This window comes from Sebastes fasciatus, chromosome 12, assembly GCF_043250625.1.
Source record: "Sebastes fasciatus isolate fSebFas1 chromosome 12, fSebFas1.pri, whole genome shotgun sequence".
NCBI lineage: Eukaryota > Metazoa > Chordata > Actinopteri > Perciformes > Sebastidae > Sebastes > Sebastes fasciatus.
Window position 1 is genome coordinate 20,397,455 of NC_133806.1, and position 23,763 is coordinate 20,421,217.

Below are 23,763 nucleotides of genomic sequence, written 5' to 3' on the forward strand. Positions count from 1 at the left end.
ATGCACTAAATCTTTGCTAGACAGAGCCGTTTTTTACATGAAGCACCAGTAATTGAAAACATCTTGTGAAGATTATTCCCTTTTCATTGAAAAAGAGTGTCATCATCCACATAAAGAAAAATATAACCATGTACTTGTAAAGACCTCATATACTGTGGACTGTTACTGTGCGTAAGCACAAAAGTGTGAAGAGACCCTATGTTTTAATCCTCTACAAATAACAAACTGCTAGTGTCTTACTTAATGTACGGAGATAAGTCACGATGATGATAAGATGTCCTAAATTGCCCTGTTGTCGGTGAAGATGCTGTTCTGTTCACCAGCTTAGAGATAATGATTCATCTATCTTTCCCTGACCTTGCAAGTTTCAGTGTGTGCATGGCGTATACAAAACTGGCTTCTCCTCTCTTCTGGGCTCACTTGCTTTCAACTCACCCGGTTGACCGTGCTCACTGGTCCGTCTGCAGATGTTTGAATTAAACTTACAGAAAGGCAAGTTTTGACTTTGATTTTATTAAACAGAAATTGCCACAAACAGATGTGAATGAGTAGATTTGATGCTTTTCTAAATGTTCATGAGAAGATTTTTTTTTTTTTTTTAATCAAAGTGCCTGCAACACATGCTCTATATGCACACAGACGCACGTATTTGGGATTTTCCACATCCGTCCGACCGTCTGACTTTGGCAGTCCTGGAGCAGACTCTGCCTAATATTGATTGGCTTGTCTGTGAGGAGACAGATGAATGCATTAGTACCCAGCTCACCCTGCCACTGGAAATATATTAAGTTCATGTATTAGGCACCCTGTCTGGTTGCCATGGAGATGCACCGGGAGTGAGGGACCAGGGAGGAGAGGAGAGGGGTTGGGGGAGGGGGTGTGGGATGAGGAGGATGGGAGACCGAGTGGGGGATACAGGATGTGATGAGGCAGTCGACTTGATTTGTAGTCCCGTTCCCTCTTCCTCCTCCTCCTCTGCCTCCGTCTGTCACTTATGTGTCCTCTCTTACCTCTGGCACCTACATTCCTCTTCTCTTTGTTCCTTCATCGCTTCATTTTCCTTTTTGCTCTAACATTATTTCCCCACTACTTTTCAATTTGTCTAAACTCCAGCAAGAATATGTCTCTTTCTCACCGTTCAGTATTTTATTAATGATCCTTTTGTTCACTCTCTCGTCTCGCCATCCCCACACCACCAGTTACTCTTTTTATATTTGTCTTGGGGTTTCTTGCCAACACGCTTTCCACTTTATCCCTCTACTACATAAGCATTTAACTCCCTCTTCATCTGCCCCTCTCTCTCCACATCCCCCACGACCCCACCACCGCCTCCCTCCTTGGCTCGCTCCATCTCTGTGCTCTGCAGTAAAACTGGTGCATTGAGGCAGCAGGAAATGGGGAGAGACAATAGAATGGAGGGAAGTATAGAGGGGAGTCTGTGATGCTCTCCTCTCAAACCCAAGCGTGTTGAAGAAACATGAGCAGGACACTTTCACAGTCTTACGTTTAATTTCATGTGGGATATGCACATAAATATTCTAATTCTATTCTTCTCCTGAATGATATAAAACCCTGGAATTCCCACACGTGTGGTCACCATGAGCTCAGGATTTGATTTGATTTGATTTGAATAAAAACAGATCATTCAGGAAACCTTTGTTTGAGGTTGATGCACATGCTGCAAAATGTGCACATCTGCTTTGTGTCTCGTGTGTCTTAGCTTGCTGTTTGGGACCTCTCTAAGCTGCTACGATTGCTTCATTGACGATCTAGATAGTTATCGCCTGTGTTGGGGACATTATGCGACTTTAAAACATACTTTAAATTTGGACCGCTGCTTCCACAGGCTGGACCGCATATTCAACCACAATAAGAGACTCATTCACGCTGGAAGAGTGGGTGAGGAAAAATTTATGTTTTTTATAATGTTTTATCATTTTTTTCTTCAGCAAAAACATTACATTAATACTTGTCTGATATGTGTCCCTCTTCCAGCTGAAGGCTATGAAGACCAACTGAGAGACATTATGCGTGGACTGATCATGCCCATAGTGGAAGAGTTCGACAAAAGGCAAATTGACGGTAGCTGAACACCTGCTCTGATAGACACATAACTGCACAAGTAAATTAGTCTTTAGAGCACCAGAAACGGAGGGGAGTTAGAAATGAGAGATTTCAAAATGATGCCCTAAAGCACGCAATTCACCAGGATGTGTTGAGCCAAATATTTCTGTCTGTCTTCCTCCTCCTCCTCCTCCTCCTCCTCCTCCTCCTCCTCTCCATCCATCAGACACAGTGCATCAAGAAAGGTTGACGAAAGCAGCAGAGATTTTCATCGAAGCTGCCTCCAAACTGCCTAGAGGTGAGACATGGTCTCTTCCCCTTTTCCTTCATCTTTTCATCTATAGTAAGGCCCATATTAGGTCATTACAGCTCCCTCTGATCTCTGTAATAAGCTAGTTACATTATTACAGCCTTTCAAATACTGTGGAGAATAAAGGAAGCAGTCAGGTTGAACTGCCTCATACTTTTGGGTGTTGGCAACTCATTTGATTGAAATAAAATGTGGTAATCTAAGTTAACAATCTTATTTTGTTTTCACAGTCGCTGGATGCTTCCCTCCATGTGGTTAGTGTCTTTTTTTTTGTCTCTTCAATATCATAATTTCTGCCATTAGAATCAAAATATCTTGTTTCATGCACCCTTCAGCTTTCCAGGATATAGGTGGTGTATACAACTGTGAAACCTGCAGGTACGACTCCTGTCGATTCCCTCTCGACTGTCCACGTGAGTATTAATAATCCAACATATTGGATTAGTGACACTGTTACATCACAATTTTCATATAGGACAAAAGGTGCACTAATCCAGACTTGACACATCCTTACATAACTATATTCTCACCTTCATAAGCATCCACTCTTGATCCTTGAAATGCTCTTAGCGGCAAGTCGAAATTTGAAAAAGAGACCGAGGCAAGGTTTTATTTCCACACATTATATCTTTTGCACAGAACCCCCCAAGGTACTCTTTAAGTCCTTGGCTCCTTTATACAAGGTGACAGTTGACTCCCACACACGATGGTATTCATATCAACCCTGTACAGCACAGCCACTGTTTAGCATATCATCACTTTTACTCCACTCCTCAGAGACTGGGCTTAAGTATTATCATTAAGGAAGGCTCAGACTGCTAGAGCTACCCCCCTGTGAATGTTATCTGTGTGTTTGTGTGTGTATGTGTGCATGTGTGTGTGTGTGTGTGTGTGTGTGTGTGTGTGTGTGTGTGTGTGTGTGTCTTGCTGTGTGCATGTGGGTGGCTATATGTTTGTGTCAGTTCAAGAAATTACAGCATTGGAGAACGCCAGGATCGAAATGTTGTGCGAAGTGCCGTTTCCACTACCACCCCAAATCGAGGTGATCTGGAGGTTCGCAGCGTCGGTAGGCTACGCTTGGCATATGCTGAACCATTCAGGGTCACTGCAATACCTTTAAAGGAATAGTTCAACATTTTGAAAAAAAAATCCCACACACATTTTGGCTTTCTTCCCAAGAGTAAGATGAGAAGATTGATACCACTCTCATGGTTGTCTGTTAAATATAAAGCTGGGGCCAAGAGACAAAAAAATAATAATAATAATAATCTGCCTGCCAGTAGGCTATAGGGTTTGTCACCACAGTCACGAGGAAAAAACGTTTTTGCTTTCAGTCCGAGTAATATATGTTCAAAGAGCGAAAAGAGACATACCGGGCGAGAGGGGAGGTGGATGTGTCTAACAAACACAGGGCTTGCATCCAGGAGACCACTGTTTGTGTCCCTTGCATCACGTTACAATCATCTGTTTGTTCGTGTCCTGTGTTCACCACGTTCAGTGTCATTTTCACTGTACAAACTGTAGTAGTTTTAAGCCCAACCATTTAGTTCTTTCTAAACTAAAGTGTTCTGACTTATTGAGATGCAACTACAAAGCATGATGAGTGGATGCAAATTATTTATAGTGCTAAATTGGTCATATATCGTAAACTAGCGCAGTCAGTTACAGCTGAAAAGCTAGTTAGTGTTACTGTTCCTACCCACACGAGTAATGCTAACAGAGAAATAGTCCATTATTCCGACACCACCTACCCACCCAACGTAACACAAAACAACACAGGGTTGAGGGGTTGCTTAGTGAGCAAGTGACAAATTATTATTGTTATAAACAACAGAAAAATGCGAAATATTCGCCTGCGAATATTATATGTCTAGGGCTTTTATTGTGAAAGATAAAAACGAAAGGAGTGGATCTGGTCTGCGATGCCTTTGTCAAGGTCGAAAGGAGTAATGGAGTTTCCCGTCTTGGTTCAGACTACGGAGCCTCAGTGTTGGTGTTTCCTACATAGTCGATTCCACACAACTTGATTAGTTGATGCCTTTATTCGTGGTGCGAAAGCTCAGCAAATCGACCTTGTTCCGGAAAAACGTCACGTCGCTTTTTTGCCGTTTAATATTTGCATTCTGTGTGAAAGTACTCATGACAAAAACAACAACAAAAAAAATATTGACATGCAAATTAATCGCACACAAAAAAGGGAACTTGTGTAAAAAAAACGTAAAGCTCTCTAATTAACACATTAAATCTTATTTGTTTAATTCGTACAAAAACTGAAGCATAAAAAAGACATTGTGGTGTGTGTGTGAGATATTTCTTGACCGGGTGCAGTGACTTCCTGCATTCTTGTTGTCACTGTGGGGTTGCAATCCAACTGGCAGAGACTCCAGGAACTCACAGCACCCGGTCAAGAAATCCTCCAGGTAGACCCCATAAATTCACAAATTGTAATTTTACTCTTGGGCTTTTGTGCGGCTTAAACAAATGAGATGTAACATGTAAATTAGTGGGCTTTTGAGGTGCTGGTAGGTGGATATTACCTTTGGACAAAGTCACGCTAGCTGTTTCCCCCCATTTTCAGTCTTTATGCTAAGCTAAGCTAAGTGGCCGCTGGTTGTAGTTTCCTATTTAACATACATACGTGGTATCAATCTTCTTAACTTTTGGCAAGAAAGTGAATACGCGTATTTCCCAAAATGTTGAACTATTCTTTTAACACATATTAAACCTGTCTTTGCATCAGTGCAGATTATCATAAATGAGTCCTGCCTACAGTATTTGTAAGTATGTATTCCTGGACAGGTGAAAACCGTGCTGGTGGATCAGTTTAAAGAAGTGACTGCGGGGGTGGACCCGGTCTATTCCATCTCTTTAGCTAACATGAACCATCACGGCACCTACCAGTGTGAGATGTACTCACGCCAAAACTCCATTGTCAGAAAATACTTCTATCTCACAGGTAACAAGATACACCACTTTTAGGAGATCATTGTGATTGATCAATGGGAGGTCACAAACACAAACAGCTCCTTCACATGTAAAGGTGCTCTATATGATATTCAGAACTTTAATATAGCAGAAAACAGCTGTTTGCTATGTAAAGATATAGAGGAGTAATGTCTACCTGAGCAGAGAATGAAGTAACTCTCCTCGTGTGTGTTGTAATCCGAGTTTCTCTGTGCTTTGTTGACATCGCCCGGCCGACCTTTTAATGCATGTTAGTGCATGTGAGCGTGTCCCACTGGCTAGCTCACAGTCGCCGCTCTGCACTGCGCTTAAACGGCGGTTACAGCTGATAACCCCGCCCCGACCAACGACGTTGTCACGGAAACGTAGCACCCGCCCTCTGGTTGCCCCTTGTGTAGACACTGTTAGCTCTGTCAGCATCATTGCCGTTTTTGCGCTGTTTGCGCCGGTGGCACCGTTTGCTGCAAGCCGCTGACTCAGCCGTCGCCATGTTGATAGCCGTGTGAGGCAATAGAAATGCTCTGAATTTCATATTGAGCACCTTTAAGGAGAGAATATCCTTAGAAGATACAGATGCAGTATTTTAGTAACTGAAATGAATATACTAAATAGGATTTGTCTTCATCATTTGTGTTCGATGGAATGTGCAAAATCCATATGAATCTCATACATATATTTTGATAATGTAAAATAATAAAATCATTCATATAATCAGAAATCAATTAGATATAATACCTTGTGAGATAAATGATACAACAAATGAATATTTGCTAATTACTGAATATGGAGAATAACTTTGGGGGAAATGGGAAGTTCAAGTAGAAACAAAAGGAAAGAGCAAATTAAAAGCACGGCATAAAAACTATTCCTCAAATTCAAGGACATATTGACAGTCAAATATATTGACATCAATGCAATGAATCTGTACAGATGTATGTAAATGAGTGGAATGGATGTGTATTTATGGATATGCATATATGGATATGCATATTCATACAGCCTTGCATGTGTGCATAAGTATTTATGTACTGTATCTTTCCTGTATTCCCTGATTAAGTATTAAATTATTTTAGGCTCCACTGCATTAAGGACACACTTTTTCTTTTCTTATAGTTTTCTTGTTCTTATACACTTATTTTCCCTTTATGATTAAAAAATGCATTATTATACCTATAAGTGTTGAACTGGGGGTTATAAACTCACTAATGACATAATTAATGTTTCAAATTAATGACAAAGTATAGAAAACTCACATATTGTGCTAAAATGTCATGGGACACTATGACTATATTTTGCGCTCTCCCTATTCCTTCACCATTTGCTTTTTGTCCTTAATGTGAGTTGCAATTCTTCCCTGTACTCTGTTCTCTCCGTGTCTCTCTCAGTGACCCACCAGGTTGTTGTGGGCCACTCAGAGCTGCAGGAGATATTCGGCCTGTCTCTGCTCCCAGGAGGGCGGTTACTCCCTGGTGGTCCCCCCTCCACCCTCCCCTCGCCACTGCTTCTCACCGCCTGTTTAACTGCTGTGCTTCTGCTGCTGACTCTCTCCCTGGGGTAAAACAAATCTATTATTTCTACAATGTTAGACGTAAACAGCAGAGAAACTTTTAAATGCACACCTTTCCTGTGAAGTCAAGATGCACCTATAGCTAAGGCACATATTAGTTGATATCATATACCGGTATCTTTATTTATTGCAGAGCTCTGTATTGGTCATCGAAATCAGAGAAAAGAAGTCAGTTCGAGCCAGCAGATCTACTGGAAGATTTAGAATACTGACAGTTGGGAAGATACATGTAGTGCAATAAAGGCTTTTCATCAATCCTCTAGTTCGTCTACAAAGCGTTACGTCATAGTTTACAGAAAGCCTGTGTGTGACTCCTTCCACCACTAGAGGGCAGGATGCACATCTCTATCAGTCTACACTGAGCTGAATGAAACAACCACCTTTACTCTCATTTATGTCTCACAGTGATGGAGAGTAACTATCTAGGTTTACTCACTTACTGTGCTTACTCTAAGTACAATTTGGACAGACAGATTGTACTTTCTTACTCCTCTACATTAAGGCTGAACAATTTTGATAAAAAATATCGCATTGTAATGATTTTTTATTAATAATGCAATTCCAAAATGATTTACAATATTAGACGGAATGATCCTTTTTACATTAATATTATTATTTGAGTTTTCATTGAAAAACGTATTAAAAGGATTATGGTGTGATTTTTGCGGGGATGTGAACCAAACAAATATGTATTTTTAAGTCTGTAATGTGATGTATTGGCCAGGACATGTCTGCAGCACCACAATATTTTATCTAAAATGGTATTTTGACACACATTTCACCATTAATAAATATTGCGCTTCCTGCGATTTGAAAATTGCACTAGACAATATGGCGATTTCGATACAATTTTGATTAATTGTGTAGCCCTATTATATTCATCTGACAGCTATATTTAGATTTGACATACAAAACATGAGCTTATAAAATATTTGTAATTAAACTGCCAGCAGTGTGTAATCAGTAGTTAAAAGTAGCTCTACTTCAACCAGCTACAAAATTAGTTTTTATTCAAATCAAAAAATGTTTTATAGTCATAAAATATAACAATGATAATATATGCTAATAATAAAATAAATCCAACACAAAGGTACCATTCTGCATAATGAATACTTTCACTTTTGATATGTTATGAACATTTTTCCTATAACACTTTTGAAAGCAGCCCTTTAAATAAAGGGTCTAAATATCTTCCACCAACTGTGTCAAAATAAAAATCATAAAAAATAAGATTCAGTGCAATGTTGTGTTCAGTTTTGCAACGATAGATGGAAAAAAAATTTCAATGTTGTCCAAATATACAACAAAATTTCCCACAAAAAAAATTAACATTTCGTTTTAACAGAATGACACAAGTTAACAGATGTTCATACCTTACTTTAATTAAAAGCATAAAAGGTGTGGCGTTTCTTGCTTATGGCTGTCCTCCTGGGACGCAGATACCCAGAAAGGTTTGGGCGTAGATTAGTGACTGCTCTGGAGGACAGAGGAGCTAAAGTTATGAAGCTAAAGTGAACTGATCTGGCGGGGCAATGACACTGATGATGGTGGGGTTATATTGGATGCTATAGGGCTCTTGTATGGGCAAACAGGACAGGAAGTAGAGCTGTGATGAAGTGGGAAGATGAGGTAAAACTGACTCAGTCCAGTACGAAAAAGATAGCACAAATGCTGAAACAGTCAAGCCTTCAGATGACCACAAGGAGGCAGTAACACACACACTACATCTCATGCCAGAGAGCACAAGTAGACATCCTAGACATCCTAGATTTTGCTTGAATTTGCATTGAACTTTGTTGTTGCTTTTACATTGTGTCACGTTAGGGCTGTGGTCCGGAGAATACGCGGTTGCTAAAACTAAAAACAACATCCCCAAACACAAACCTGAATCATATGTGATGATGGGGAAGTACTTCTATTGCAAAACAGATTTAACAAAGACTGTGACACTGTAGTCATACTGCATATTTGCCAACATATTAATTATTAGAGTAGATCCTGAAAGTTGAAAACCCTCTGATGTCATAGTCTGCCTTTGTGGACCGGTCAAGAGTGAATGACAGTCAGAGTGGAAGTCATTAAACGTTACATAACAGATTCTCTTTATCCTTTTTGTACTTTGATCAGTATGACCTGTAAGGTCAAGGTGGGAAAAAAAGAAGAAAGTGACACAAAAGAGCAACAATTACCTTCATTGGTGATTGTATACTTTGTCCCTCCTTCAGAAAAGGAGGGACAGGCTGCACCTAATTGCTTCAGGTCAGTTTGACTTACACTCCAATCTCCCTGTCACACTTATACAAACACAAAAGTACACAAAAACAAGTGTACAGGTACACGTGATCACATGTATTTGCATCTTAGCAGATTAATCATAAGAAAAGTGATTAAATAATTAAGAGATTACACAAATTAAGGCTGCATCTAATGATTATTTTCATTGTTGATTAATCTGTTTATTATTTTTTAGATTAATCAATTAGTTGGTTGGTCTATAAAGTGTCAGAAAATGGTGAAAAATGCTGATCAGTATTTCCCAAAGCCCAAGATGACGTCCTCAAATTTCTTCTTATGTCCACAACTCAAAGATATTTAGTTTACTGTCATAGAGGAGTAAAGAGCCCAGAAAATATTCACATTTAAGAAGCTGGAATCAGAGAATTTTGACTTTTCTTTCTTAAGAAATTACTCAAACTGATTAATTAATTATCAAAATAGTTTGCGATTAATTGAATAGACAACAACTAATCAATTAATCATTACAGCTCTAACACAAATGAATAATACTGTGCAGCATAAAATATATTTCCTTTTTACTTAAAAACAAATCAATCAAAAAAGTGTTTTACATCTTTCTTAATGGTTACATAGTTGCTAAGAACCTCCTGTTTTGTTCTGATAACAGCGGGGCCAACAGGCTGTAACTAGATGGTGGTTCCAGGTACAAGTAGGAGGTTATGGACAACTCAGGCATGACCTGCTCATGTGGGCATCTCCCTACACCACATGCCTTTGCCTGGAAACCCCAGCGCCCATTCTTAGTACGTAATGGACTCATGAATGAGAGATAAAGATAACGCAGAGCATCAAAGATGTCCACTGCAAGACCAAGTAATGAAAGATCTGATTGTGAGAGCTTCATTCTGTTGCTTGCTGTAGCTGAGTAGAGGTGTGTGTGTTTGTGTATCGGCAACATGAACCTATCTGCATGATTTGCTCACCGTTTTCTGTTTGCTCCTCAAGCTTAGTCTGTTACAGTGGGGTTGGTCTGTGCGGCCTGGCTTCTCAGTTCTGACCTGGAACTGTCTTTTTTCTTTTGTTGACTTCTGTCTGTTCCACTGAGAGTTTATCCTAGGGTTGGAAATTAGCACCAGTTACCAGCCAAATGCTGGTAAAATATGCAAGTTGCTGCTAGATTTGCTTCACTCACCAGCCAACAATAATAATCGATTGTAGTGGTTGGTAGATTTTGGAATCCAACAGCCACAATGACAGATGGACAAAAAAGTGAATTACCAACCCTGGTTTATCCTCTAGTCAGCTGCTCAGAGGTGGTGTTTTAGTTTACTATCTGAATCTATTCATCTAAATATCTTATTGAGGGTAGGGAACCTCTCTTTTTATTTGGTGTTTCCTCTCTCCCCTTGAGTCATGAGTCCAGGTTCCCCCAAAGTACCAACAAATTAAAAATAAATGATCCTCTGTTTCTCAATCAGTTGTTGGTCCACCACTTTGGTCCAGACTGAAATATCTCAACAAATGTTGGATGAATTGCTTTTGTACATACGTACCCAGAGGATGAACCCTAATGACTTTGATGTTCCCCTTACCTTTCCTGTGGCGCCACCAATACATCAGACCGGCGATACGTTATCCAGAGAAGGCACGCATGACCACACCCCCTTTTGGGGGAAAACAATCCTGTGTCCCTCATAGATGTTAACAGAGTAAACAGGAGAAGTTGAAACATGTCTCCAAACTTCTACTTTAAATAAACCAGTAATAGTAATAACACTATGCTGGAGAGTTGCTGTGTAGTTGGTTGCACCAACAATAAATCCAAAAACGCTGATCTCTGATTTGTTCCCCTGCCGTTTCCTAAAAAATATATAATAGAGGGGCTTTATGGCTCCAAGCTATAGACCAGACCAGCATGGCATCATCGCTGAGGCTGCGCTCCTGTTTTGGGGGAAAGAAACTCGCTGTCATAAGTGAGAAAATGGAAAATGACAAAAAGCTGTTGTGTAGCGGGTTAACCAAGGCTTTTAACACGGAGGTTTGAGGATATGTGAATATTCACTGTCAGTGTGGTAAATGGCTTCCAATGTGTTGTCCGGGAGAAGACTGAAGGGACATGGCAGCGATCAACCTTAATCTAGTAAGGTATCGCGAACGCTCATGTTCAGGCAAGATCGCAAAATAATTATTAGAAATGTTTATAAAACAAATGTTTGTATAACAAGAGATGAATGCATATGAATTTGTCAAAATTGCAATTCAAACATACGTCAAATTGCAGTGAAGTCTTTGGGATCTTCGGTTTTATTTCCCGCAAAAGTGGGCGCGATGTTGTGGTCGTTATTTGCAACCATAAGTGACACGAGAGGGTGTAGCTAAGTACAACCAAACGCTGAACAAGACATTTTTAGGCGACCAAAAAGTTTCTAATTAACTTTCATGAACTGAAAACATACTGTGAAAGGGTTAAGTTGAGAAGTAGGCACATTTTGTCATAGACTTCTATACAATCAGACTTCCTTTTGCAACCACAGGAGTCGCCCCATGCTGGCTATTAGAAAGAATGCAAATTTAAGGCACTTCCGCATTGGCTTCACTTTTCAGACCGCGGAGATGCCCACTTCTGACCTGCCGCGACCTGCGTGTGTTGTTTTTTTCCCATAAACCAAAGTATATTTCACCGGTGATTCTCACCGTGAGAAGCCACGACTTGGGTGTGTGATGCAACTACGTCATGGCAGGTGTATTGCTGAGAACCCAAGAAAGCGCAGTGCCTAGTGTGAAGTTTTTTGTATGAGTGGTTCTCGAGGAACGCAGCAACAGCACAGGCCAGGCATTCAGCCCGTTCTGAATGGGAACTGCACTAGTTCCCCTTAAATGAATGATGTCTTATTGGTGGAGAAGTCACAATGTGAGGACTGACTGGGATCTGCGAGTCTTATAAAGTACTTGTGGAGTTTCTAAATATAGTCAGACATGACTCAACGCTCAGCGTGTCATTTAATGGGCAGATTGCTTGTATTTTTTTCCACTGGGTTGCCCAGTTGCCAAGGCAACCAATGATGCATTGTTACAAGCCTTACAGCAGGAAATGTAAACTCTAAGGATGTGAAATGCTATCTGAATTATTTTTGTGGTTTAGTCCGGATTATATTAGCCCTGTTGGCCCTTCAGTGTATTCTGGACCTTTTTACACATTTCCTCCCCACCCTCCCCACCCCACACCCGCCCTATCTAAACCAGTAATAGGCAACAGAGGGGAGCACCCGTGAGGTTAAAAGTATCATTAAGATTGGCAAAAATGGCAAAAAAGCTACTTCAGCAGATCTCGCTGATTACAGAGCCATAAATCTCTCTTTTCTTTCATATTTGTGTGGGCATAACAGGTGTGATTTCTTTTCTTAGCATGTAACTTTGAACTGTTTGAGGCTTTCATTCCTGTTCAGGATATTGTACACCCATCACAGGAAGCATGCAGCCTACTTATTTGCTTGTTTAGTTCCAATTTATCATAATTTGAAAACATGTTTTGAACACTGTAAATAAGCTATTCTCTTGTAAAAAGAAAGAAAGCCATTATGATGTCAAAGTTTATTTTCACTTGAGCTAATCGTTACCCTAATGTGTTGCTCTGCCTTAGGTGTATTTGTCAACGAAATTACCTACTCCATTCATTTATTTTTTAAATTACACTAACTGGCATGAGGAGATTACAGTATTTCATTATTTGTTAGACAGTGCCAGATGTTCCGGTAATAATGTATCTCATCAGTGCAGTGAATTATTTTGAAAATGACACATTCACACCCAAAGGGCGGCAGACTTATAACTTAACTTAAAATATTTCAGACACTGACACAATTTTTTGGGAAATGATGCTCATTGTTGTGACGTTCCAGTATAAAAAAATGACCCTGACTTGTCCCAAAGGGGAGTACAGTTTCAGCTCAAAAACAAAGTGAAATTTTTTGTCAGACAGCGACTTCAAAAAGTTTGGTAAAAGTTGTGGGCTCTGATTGGTGTCCAATGGTATGCAGCTTTAAACTATGTGTTTTTGCGCAAGTTCCAGTAAATGATGGCAGCTCCACCAGTATGAGTGTGCATGCTGCAGCTGAGCTCATCAGATGAAAGCCTGGGGGAACACCCTCGTCTTAATTTGGCCAAACAGTATGTGCCAAAAATAACGAAATGATCTAACGAAGTTCTCCATTCTTATTCTGTTAAATGCTTCTACACCCATTTGGATTTATTTTTTTTTGCCGTGCAGAAAGGAGTAAAAGGATAATAATAAAATGTAGACCATAAATCTTGAAAAAAATACTGCATTGGTAACGGCAACCACAAGCCACACCAACAAAACAGTGACAACAAACTTGTTGTAGAATGTTGTTTTATCGCGTTGTTTATTATGTAGTGCAAAAACATGTAATTATGTATAATGATATATTATAAGCATCATAATAACCCATGTAGTACTGATTTATCTACCGCAGTGTGTATCATCTTGTATTAATTATGACGCATTAAGTGTTAATCGTAACCTCCGTCATGGTTTTCACATGTTACTGCGATTTGGTGGAAAACTATCTCTGTAAATTACAACTTCTTCCAAGACAACTGCTCAGACGAAATGAGACCGTAAAGTGTTTGGTGGTCCGTACTTCTCCTTCCCATTTGTAACAGATCAAACGTAAGCCCCGACATGTGTGCCAGCTGTAACTGTTCCTCCTTCCTGATGTCAGGGATGGAGGCCCAGACAGGGTGGGGGCGGACAAGTTAATTGAAAACAGACATGAAGGGAAGTGATGTTTGACTTCGTCAGACTCTTGGTTTACTCCCAACCTTTCTTTTAAAATCTCTTTTCTCTGACTCATTAAGGCGCTGTTACTTACTGAAAGTGATTTTTTTGTAGTAAATCCCCTCTGAGCTCTGAGATCCACATTGGCAGGTTTATAGTTTGGACAAAATATCCATGTTTAAGATGTTGCTATTAGATATATATAGATATATATATAGATATATATAGATAGATATACATAGATATACCAAACACGGGATATCTCGAAATCTGATGAGTAATGTTGATGAAATCCAGAAACTTTTACTCATGTGAGAAAATGCTCTTGTCTGCCAAACTACAGTTGTTTTAACCCCCGTCAGAGGTCTTGACTCACTGGCTATCTGCCACATAGTGTCTGCTAGTTATAACGGAAGTATTTCCTGATGATGCCAGAGGTCATGTTGCCATCTAGTCTCATTATCATAAGAAGCAAAGTAAAAGTATACTTTTTATGCAGAAAAATGGTCCTTGTGATTGATATATCATACATAACTTTATTAGAGTTTTGATACTGATGCATCAGTTCATAAGTAGCATTGTAGCCGGTCGATATGGAGCTAGTTTGAATGACTTTTTATACAATTGGGTAGTTTTTTGTTCAGTGGTTCCCAACCTATGGGTTGGGCTTTCTCCAAAGGGCCAGAAGGTAATTCAGAGGGGTCACTCATTCTGTGGTTGCCTAGCAACAATAATAATAATAATATTTTTAGTAACTCTAGTTTCATTATCTATTTTTTTTTTTTTTTTTACTTCCTTCTCCTTTTTAAATGTTTTGATTGGTTGTATATCTGGCTGCTCTTTTTGTTTTTCTTTTGTAAAACACTTTTGAGCTGCATTTCGTATATGAAAGGTGCTACATAAATACATTTTTATCAATATCATTATCATTATTATTGTTAGACCAGTCACATGGATTCTGGTCAAATAAAACACAGCATCATGTATTTAATAACCACTTGACAAAAGAATAGTGAAGAACAGAAATGAAATGTCCTTGTGACTCGTTGCTTTATAATATCATATAACATGTACTCAAGCACATTTCCTCTCATTGTTTATGTAATCCTTACGTTGAGCTGCAAAGCTGTAATTATTAACTTAAATTTTCCATTGGGGATCCGCCTCATCCACACCTAACATCAGAATGTGTAGATCAATTGTCCTTAGCTCAGAAACATAAAGATGACGAACAAAAGTGCTCTTGACATTTGAAAAAAAATGCTCTTTCGTTGTTGATCTTTATGGTCAAGAGTCACCGATGTTTGTGCAACAAGGGAACACCTTATCTATGACGATATTTTTGTACTGAACATAAATCAGTTTTGCACCATTCGGCGTCAGATTGTCAGTGGGATTGTGACGGCTCTGATCCTCCTCCAACAACTAAATGACAGCTCCACAATCGTTTGTTAGTATTACAACACAGGGAGTTATTCTCGTTACACTTTTACTGCTCTCTAAAATGTTATAAGCAAGAGTTCCACCCTACATGTTATGCAAAATATTTACATTTAAAACAAAGATCGTAGTCCTTCACAAAGTCATATCATTCAAGGTGAAAGTTGCTGTCCTACCCAGCTCATATAGGTTGGCTGTCTTGCTCTTAGATGCTCCTTAGGTAACCACCTGAGCGTCATACCGATACTGATCGCATTAAATTTACATAATAATTACACTCCTTAAATCGTACAGTAAGAGACCCAAGAGTCTTAATCCTGTCCTTTTCCAACAGTTTACTCACATCACAACACAAAATGCCAGAAGTTCTATAAACAGCATATTCCTCAAACACAAATATTCAAGCAAAATTATGAAGAAAAAAGAAAAGGACACAAAGGCTTCCAGATAAAATGAGACAGTCAGAACTCTGCTAATTTGTGGAAACAGAGATATAAGCTGTAGTTGTATATGGAAACTTCTTTTTTCTTGTCATCTGATCAGAATGTAGGGTGAGTTACCGTAATGTGGGATACTGCCTAATGTTGGACACAGTCACCTAAGCTCCAGTGGGTGTAGGTCTTCATCAAACAAATACAAGTCAATAAAACTATTGTGTGTGTCATGTGATCAAAATTACCTGACATCTCAAATGTCCAATCATAGATTAGGGTCATCAAACATCAACAGGAAGCACCCTGTGTGAAGACCACCCAAAGGTCCGTGACATAGTATTTAGACAAACTTAATGTTAAAGGGACTATTTGTAAGGTTCAGAAATGCTGCTTAACAGCGACAGCTGTGGCCTTGAAATCAACGAAAGTCAGCGTCGAGCTCGCGCTTGCTCGCTCTACATAGACATGAACGAGCATCGCTCAAAACAGTGAGGTGACAGATGTCAGCTAAAAGCACAATATCACTCTATATTTCAGCTGCTTGGCAGTAATGTTAGCTGACCAGACTGAGGTCTCTCCATGAATCAATGCTGATCCTAGTGTTGGCTTTTCCTACTCAGCGCAGGCTTCAGCAGCAGGGCTCCTCAACGAGTTACGTTATCGCCTCCCGATCGCAGCCGGCAGCCGAAGACACCGGCACCCGGTCAGTAACGAGACGATAACGTAACTCGTTGAGGAGCCCCGTCATTTCACAAGACACGGAAAACCTCTGTTGGTCTGGAGGAGCTGCAGCATTTTTTTCTGCACAAACGTCCACTCTACATTCACTAGATATTCTCAGAGCTAAACTAACTCGTCTGCAGTGTGTAGTGAGTCTGAGTGAAGGAGAGCAGGCAGCGGAGACAAGGCTCCGGCCACACGTGAGCGCGCATATGCGAACGCGCATGTGTGCCGACCCGCTACAGTTATACGCTTAAAAAGTTACAAACAGTCCCTTTAAGGGTATACATTTCTTATAAATATTAGTTATAAATTAGTTAGTTATTTCAATCAAATCTTTTATTGTCCCACTTTAGGAAATATGGTTTCCAAATGTGGGACAGGATGATTTGCCTAATGTGTTAAAACTATTTCATATATTTAATATTTGGGGATGGCTGCATCTCTGTTAAAATGTTAGGTTTTGTTTTTTTCTAATTTCTGCAGGTTGTTGTTTTTATGCCTATGCATTATTAGTTATTCAATCATTACCCATAATGCAGTGTGTGGTAAGCAGTGGGTCTACGCAGGTTCAGGTTTTATGTGTTGTCTCAAGGTTTGATGTATTGGCTTCAAATAGGCCATATGCCTGTTACGGTAGAAGTGTTCCATGTATAGTTTGGGCAGCTGTGGCTCAGAGGGTAGAGCAGGTTGTCCACCAATCGGAAGGTCGGTGGTTCAATCCCTGGCTGCTCTGGGTCACGTGTCCTTGAGCAAGACACTTAACCCCAAATTGCTCCCAAAGGCATAGCCATCGGTGTGTGAATGAGTATTTAGATTAGATCCTGATCGACAAAGTTGGCACCTTAGTAGCCTCTGCCATCAGTGTGTGAATTGGTGAATACTGACATGTAGTGTAAAGCGCTTTGAGTGGTCGGAAGACTAGAAAAGCGCTATATAAATGCAAGTCCATTTACCATAGTGAAATGAAAACATTTTAATGGTTTAACATTTTAACTTCGCAGTTCACAGCAGATTCAAGACTTTTTAGCTGTGCATTTAATTATACTTTCTCTGCAGAACAGATATGATAATATAAGCTATTTAATGTCTTTCTAATAATTCTTTAAAACTATTATAGTCTATTGTTTGTTTGATGTTGTGCGATTTTCCATGTAACATCCACACCTATAAGCCTAGGTTTTGTAACAACAATAACAATTATAAGTGATAAAACTACTGAACATGGGATTTGCACATTTAGCCTTGAGTGTTTCCTACATTAATTAAGGTGATTTAGGCTTTTTAACAGACTTTTCAGTCCCACATTTCGGATAAGACTGTCCCACATTAGGAAAAAAACTATTGTCTGAGACAACTTGGCATTAGAGTACTGATATGTCTACCATTTCTTGTTAGCTGATGTTAGCAACTATGCTAATGCTAACCCTGAAGAAGGGTTAAAGTGGCAGTAGGCAGTATGTTTTTGGCATCATTGGGCAAAAAATCCACAATAACCTTTCAGCATATTGTAATTCAAGTGTTCTGAGAGATAACTAGACTTCTGCACCTCCTCATGGCTCTGTTTTCAGGCTTTACAAAATCTAGCCCGTGACGGGAGACTTTGACCAATCACAGGTCATTTTATTGAGAGAGCGTTCCTATTGGCTGTGCTCCGGTCATGTGACCGGAACTTGGCGTTCCTTCACCACATTTCACAATGGCAGAGGCTTCACAAACTTTCTCATTTTACAGCTGAACCGATTCATATTTGATCAGCGCTGCCTAGTTTGACCGTTTCATCGGAGTTCGCGAGTGATTGACAGCCGGCTCTTATAGACAGCAGTTGGACAGCAGACCTCAGATCAGCTCTTACTGCTTGTTTTTTCTTCCGGTCTGTGAAATCTTGCAGATGCCAGGACACCGGAGGACACAGAGGCACAGGATTTTTTTCAGGTTACCTGTTTCATGCACTACTGTCACGATATAGCGACCGTCTTATAGAAATAACTTTTTTTAATCAGATTTGCTCCAATCTCGAATACTTCAGCTTTAATGTTTAGGATGCAGCATGAAGCCTAATTTGAGGTCCAGTTGCATTTTGCCTTATGTAATTGTGTTAACTATGCACTGATTTACCAAATCAGTGTTATGTTCCCTGTAAATAATGTGATTTTGATCCAAAGAAAACAGAACTGTGCACATTAAAAAAATATTTATTTTCTAAATGTCTATTCATGTTTCCAAAACCATCAAATTGTTCACATTTTCAGACAATTTCCAGCCATAACAACATTGTATTGTTTACAATATACATATATATATTTTTTATTTTTAAAAAGCGATGTTTTTGTCCATTTTCCTCTGTAATTTCAAATCAATGTCTTCGACCAAAGAAATTTGCAGTCCACTAACACTCATACAATTTTGTTGACTAATTGATTAGTTGATCGACAGATCTGTAGCACTGAGTTTCTCCACAAAGAATCACACAAAAGCACCACCTTATATCTTGCATTTACCAGAGATCAGAGCTCATAAGTTTCTTAGAAATAAGTCAGCATTAAAAAAGCATTAAAAAAAAAGAATAATCAACTAAAGAAATTTTAGTTAACCAAGCATGAAATGACCGATTAGTCGACTAATCGACTAAAAGGGGGCAGCCCTACAAATTAAACAAAGTATTATCAAGAGAATACAGCAGCTAGATAAAATACAATATGAAAAGAAACATCAGTCTCCATTGTTTCAGGCTTCAGTAAGTGACTCCATGGTTTGATCCTTGACTACAGCATCCTTATTTTTGTCCAGTTTTCGCATGGAGGCACGGTGCATTTCTCCCACTACGCAACATTATAAATGTCTTTCTCTGTATTTTCAAGTAAATCTGCAGAAAGTGCCCTCCAGGATCCAGTGCATTAACAACAACAGTGGTGAAGTAATGGTCACTAAACTGACACAGTCAAGCAAGTGGCATTCATTGTGTTGTTAAAGTAATCTACAGTATATACACATACATGGACAAATCGGATTTTTAAAAGACACATAACCCAAGATCCATTACCCACGCCTTTAAATACAAAAACAAATCTAAATCTAAATAGCAGTTTTCCAATTTTTAACATCATGAATAAATATCTGATGGAAGGCCATCATAATCTGACAAAGAGAAACCTGAGAAGTGCATGGGCCCAAAAGCCCTCATACAGTTCCATTTAAATGTGCAACAACATCTCCATATGAATCAAACATTTGTCCTTATATATATATATATATATATATATTAGTTATATTTTTGTCATCAATATTAACAAGATTTTGTGAAACATTTAAAGTTTGTTGGTTTAGCAGCTGCTTGAAGCTGCATGGGGGGGCGGCAGTATCTCAGTCCGGCAGTAGCAAGAACGGACTGTGGACTGGTTGCTGGAGAAGTGCCTGTTCGCCTCCTGGGCACTGCCCAGGTGTCTTTGAGCAAAGCATTGGACCCCCCAAACTGCTCCCCCGGTGCTGTATAGTAGCTGCCCACCCATCCTAATACTAGGATGGGTTAAATGCAGAGACTAAATTTCACTGTGTGTTATTGAAATGTGGGACAAAATAAATAAATTAAACCCACTGAATACAAATAAATAAATGAAACCCATTGAATAAAATAAAGTTAATTCAACATTGGACCTACACACTCAATGTGTAACTTCGGGCGCGTTTCCTACATGACTTGCGGAACCAGACCCAGTAGAGGAAGATCATAAGCAGCCAGTAGCATATGTATGCCAAACAGCCAAAGACGATGAACGTGGTCTCCTGTATCTTGGCTGGAGTGAACCAGTCCCTTTGACTTTCCTTGTAGACTGTGTAACCGAACCCACTTAATAAAATGGCTACCCACACTGACAGAGGGAGAACGGGCATGTAGTTGCCTACAATCTTACGCCTGCCTGATGTTCCCCAGCTGCTTTTGTTCATGGTGAGAATGGCAAAGTATTTGGCAGGCAGCAGGCTGGTCATGTACAGAGCCGAGTAGAGGGACATAAACACCATCACCAGATCTCTGCGCAGGATGCAGGCGTAAGCCGCTTTCACCAGCCCGATTAGCTGGATGCAGCACAGGATCCAGAGGATGTCCCACAGCGAGCCGGTCCAAAACAGCTGGATGATGGTGGCGGTGACAAAGAAGGGGAAAATGCCAGAGACGATGGACTCGTAGGTCATCCAGAGGTGGTGCTTGTGCCACCACATTGCGTTGTAGAGCCACTCGCGGAAGTACGATTTTGTCCAGCGAGTCTGCTGGCTGAGCCAGCGCAGAAACTGAGCAGGTGTCTCCGTGTAGCATTTGGAGCGGGCTGTGTATCTAAAGGAAAAAAATAAGATTTATTAAAACCTTTATCCTAACGTCAAAGATTACACCATTAAGAGAATTGTATTTGATGTAAGCTTCTTACTTTGTAGCGTAGCCCATGCTCAGCATCCGGTTGGTAAGATGTCTGTCGTCACCAAATGTGCAGTGACTTCCCAAAAATGTCTGATTGTACCAAGCCTCCAGAAACTGTTGGAGGAGATCGTTCCTGTACAGACCTTCATGGAGCAATAAAGAAACATCAATGAGTTACAACAGTGCGTTAAAGATACCACTGCTTGAATCTTTACTTTCACTTACCCAAAGGACCGCTTATGCAGGACACACAGTCGAAGTAGGACTGGCAGGACCTCTCGATGTTGAAAGCCATCCAGTACCTCAAACTGCTCATGAAGCTGATGTAGGAGTCTTTCAGGTTGAGGATCATCACATCTCCTCCAACAGCACCGTACTTTTCGTTACTTTCCAACACTTTACACAGCTCAACGGTGGCCAGAGAGTCCAGCTTGGTGTCTGAGTCACACACCTGGGGAGGGAGAAAGAGCGCCACGTCATAAATAATGTGTCATTTTCTTTTCATAAAATTATCTTAACTGAAAAAAATGGGGAATATGAATTCTAAAAGAAAAGATACATACCTGTATATAGTCAACTAATGACCCGAGTGCTTTGAACGCTGTGTACATCACATCCCGCTTGCCACCCCACTGCTGCATGATGCACACGCAACGCCTGGTCTGGATCATGTGCTCTACCTCTTTTCGCTGTGGATCCTCACTCATATGATCAGCATCTCCTATTGGGCCCTTTTCCTCATCGTGCTGGACCTTGGTGGGGTCCCATGTATGGTAGTTGTTTTTCCACACCATACAGGCGGGGTCCAGGTCTGCAAACACCTCCCTGAACATGTCCATCATATACCGGTCATCATCTGAGTTCCCATCTATCACCATGATGATGCGCAGCAGCTCAGGAGGGTACTTGAGGGCCCTGATGGAGAGGAGGCACTCTTTGAGATAGGCAGGGTCCTCCTGGTAGGCTGATATAGTGAAGCCGATGGTTTTGGTGCAGCTGCACGGTTCTGTGCGAGCTTTCATTCGCCGGTGCTCGATGAAGGCGAAGAGGCTCTGGACCAACACGTGGAGTGAGAGGAGTAGTCCATAAAAGCCAAAGGAGATGATCCCATACATGGAGGTCACCAGCTGGAAACCGTCAACGTAGGCCCACACCATCAAGCCCAGGACCATCAGAGCAAAGGTGAAGGTGAGGATGGCACGTATTATTGAGCCCAACTTCTTCAATGAAGGTTTCAGCTCCATAGTGATTCTTTACCTATAACAGACACAAAGACACCACATACAGTATATGATATGGCTTGTACAAGCTTAGAGGATTCCTACTGGTTCTTGTCATGCTAAAAATGCACACAGACACTCACTGTGGTTTGGAAAAAAAGGGTGTTTTAAATGGAGTTTTATGTGGACTGTTGTAAGACATGTTAACACGCTATACAAATTGGAAGATAATACAGCTACCAGGCACACACAAAGCTTTAAGCTCCAGGCTATTATTTAGAAAATCCTCAGTGCCAAGATTGTTAATCTGAGTCACTGACAACTGTTGTATAGAAGCACATGTAACAAATCAGGTGATGCAAGGGCTCTACAATCTGTACAGGTAAGGCACCCTCTGTCCTTTACAGTGTGACCCTCTCATCAGATAAGGAAAAACTCCCACCCAAAATAATCTTTTAACAGGGAAAAACATGGAAGATAACTAAGGAAGAGCAACAGAGGATGGATTCCTCTTCTAGGATGGACAGACGTGCAATAGATGTTGTGTGTACAGAGTAACAATATAATAAAAAACAGCAATAACACGGAGACTACATTAGGTCCAAAAGACTGAATAGTTTCTCAACATTTTATCATTTTTTAACTTGTTTTTAATTGACATGCTATTTTAATGTAGCCCATTCAATGATATCATATGTATATTATTATTGAAAACGTTTAAGAATAACCTATAAAATAATATTTTTTAAATTCTTATATATATATATATATATATATATATAATATTTTGAATAATAAAAAAATATTATAATATTTGTTTAATTCTTATATATATATATATATATATATATATAAACAGTAGGTTTAGCTACAATCCCTCACACATAAACAAGTTATTCTGATAGAAAACTATAGCTCACCAAAAAAGTTGCTATATAAAGCAAGAAGTAACACTGGTGTTAATCAATTGACTATATTAACTATCAAGTAATAAATAAATAAATACAAGTGTAAATATGTATGTAGCCCATTCAATGATCTCATATTCATATTACTATCCAAATATTAAAAAAATAGCCTATAAAATAATGCTTGTATATAAAATATTAAAATATTGCAGGTTTAACTACAATCCCTCACATATAAACAAGTTATTCTGATAGAGCTCACCAAAAAAAGTTGCTATATAAAGCAAGAAGTAACACTGTTGTTAATCAGTTGACTATATTAACTATCAAGTAATAAATTTAAAAAAAGTGTAAATAAATTTGCAAAAGCATCAGCCATATATATTGAAATTACAGCCGAACTAATATATAATATAATTCACATATTATATTGTATCTAAGAAGTAATTTATCCGCAAAACAGCAATTATTATTATTATATTATAATATAACATGAATAAAACACATCACAGAGTTATTTATTTTGAATCCTACCTGATGTCAAGATCCCAGGCTTTTTCATTTGCGAGACATCCACCTAGTGTTTCCCGCGTGTGTCTCCTTGGCGTGATGTTGGTTGTCTTTATAAGCTAGTACAGTAGGTTGAACAAGGGATGGAGCCATGTGCGCGCGTCTTCTGTCTGGGGACT

General features: G+C 39.6%; 2 protein-coding genes across 3 annotated transcripts; one reads left to right on the plus strand and one right to left on the minus strand.

Annotated features, from left to right (window-relative positions):
- The first annotated feature begins 1,629 nt into the window (after positions 1 to 1,629).
- Positions 1,630 to 7,160, plus strand: spaca6 (sperm acrosome associated 6). 2 transcript variants are annotated; one of them, XM_074654054.1, is made up of 9 exons: positions 1,631 to 1,899; positions 1,996 to 2,082; positions 2,291 to 2,362; positions 2,605 to 2,628; positions 2,710 to 2,787; positions 3,337 to 3,440; positions 5,174 to 5,330; positions 6,724 to 6,892; positions 7,039 to 7,160. In XM_074654054.1, exons 1-9 carry the CDS (start codon positions 1,686 to 1,688, stop codon positions 7,115 to 7,117), a joined length of 984 nt encoding a protein of 327 aa, XP_074510155.1. In that variant the 5' UTR covers positions 1,631 to 1,685; the 3' UTR covers positions 7,118 to 7,160. The 2 variants fall into 2 exon arrangements, with proteins under 2 accessions (XP_074510156.1, XP_074510155.1); XM_074654055.1 differs by lacking the exon at positions 2,605 to 2,628 and having other exon boundaries at positions 1,630 to 1,899.
- Positions 7,161 to 18,714: 11,554 nt separating this feature from the next.
- has1 (hyaluronan synthase 1) lies at positions 18,715 to 23,745 on the minus strand. Its single transcript, XM_074654035.1, has 5 exons — positions 23,609 to 23,745; positions 21,510 to 22,203; positions 21,172 to 21,397; positions 20,957 to 21,089; positions 18,715 to 20,865 (listed from the first exon to the last, which is right to left on the minus strand). Exons 2-5 carry the CDS (start codon positions 22,188 to 22,190, stop codon positions 20,190 to 20,192), a joined length of 1,716 nt encoding a protein of 571 aa, XP_074510136.1. The 5' UTR covers positions 22,191 to 22,203; positions 23,609 to 23,745; the 3' UTR covers positions 18,715 to 20,189.
- Between the last annotated feature and the right edge of the window lie 18 nt (positions 23,746 to 23,763).

Excerpts from the sequence above, each read along its gene's own strand:
- spaca6 (XM_074654054.1), top strand. The coding sequence starts at position 1,686 with ATGTGCACATCTGCTTTGTGTCTCGTGTGTCTTAGCTTGCTGTTTGGG. Across the intron at positions 2,629-2,709 it reads TGGATGCTTCCCTCCATGTG|CTTTCCAGGATATAGGTGGT; the intron begins GTTAGTGTCTTT and ends TGCACCCTTCAG. Across the intron at positions 6,893-7,038 it reads CTGCTGACTCTCTCCCTGGG|AGCTCTGTATTGGTCATCGA; the intron begins GTAAAACAAATC and ends TATTTATTGCAG.
- has1 (XM_074654035.1), bottom strand. The coding sequence starts at position 22,190 with ATGGAGCTGAAACCTTCATTGAAGAAGTTGGGCTCAATAATACGTGCC. Across the intron at positions 21,398-21,509 it reads CATTAGTTGACTATATACAG|GTGTGTGACTCAGACACCAA; the intron begins GTATGTATCTTT and ends CTCCCTCCCCAG. Across the intron at positions 20,866-20,956 it reads AGCATGGGCTACGCTACAAA|ATACACAGCCCGCTCCAAAT; the intron begins GTAAGAAGCTTA and ends TTTTTCCTTTAG.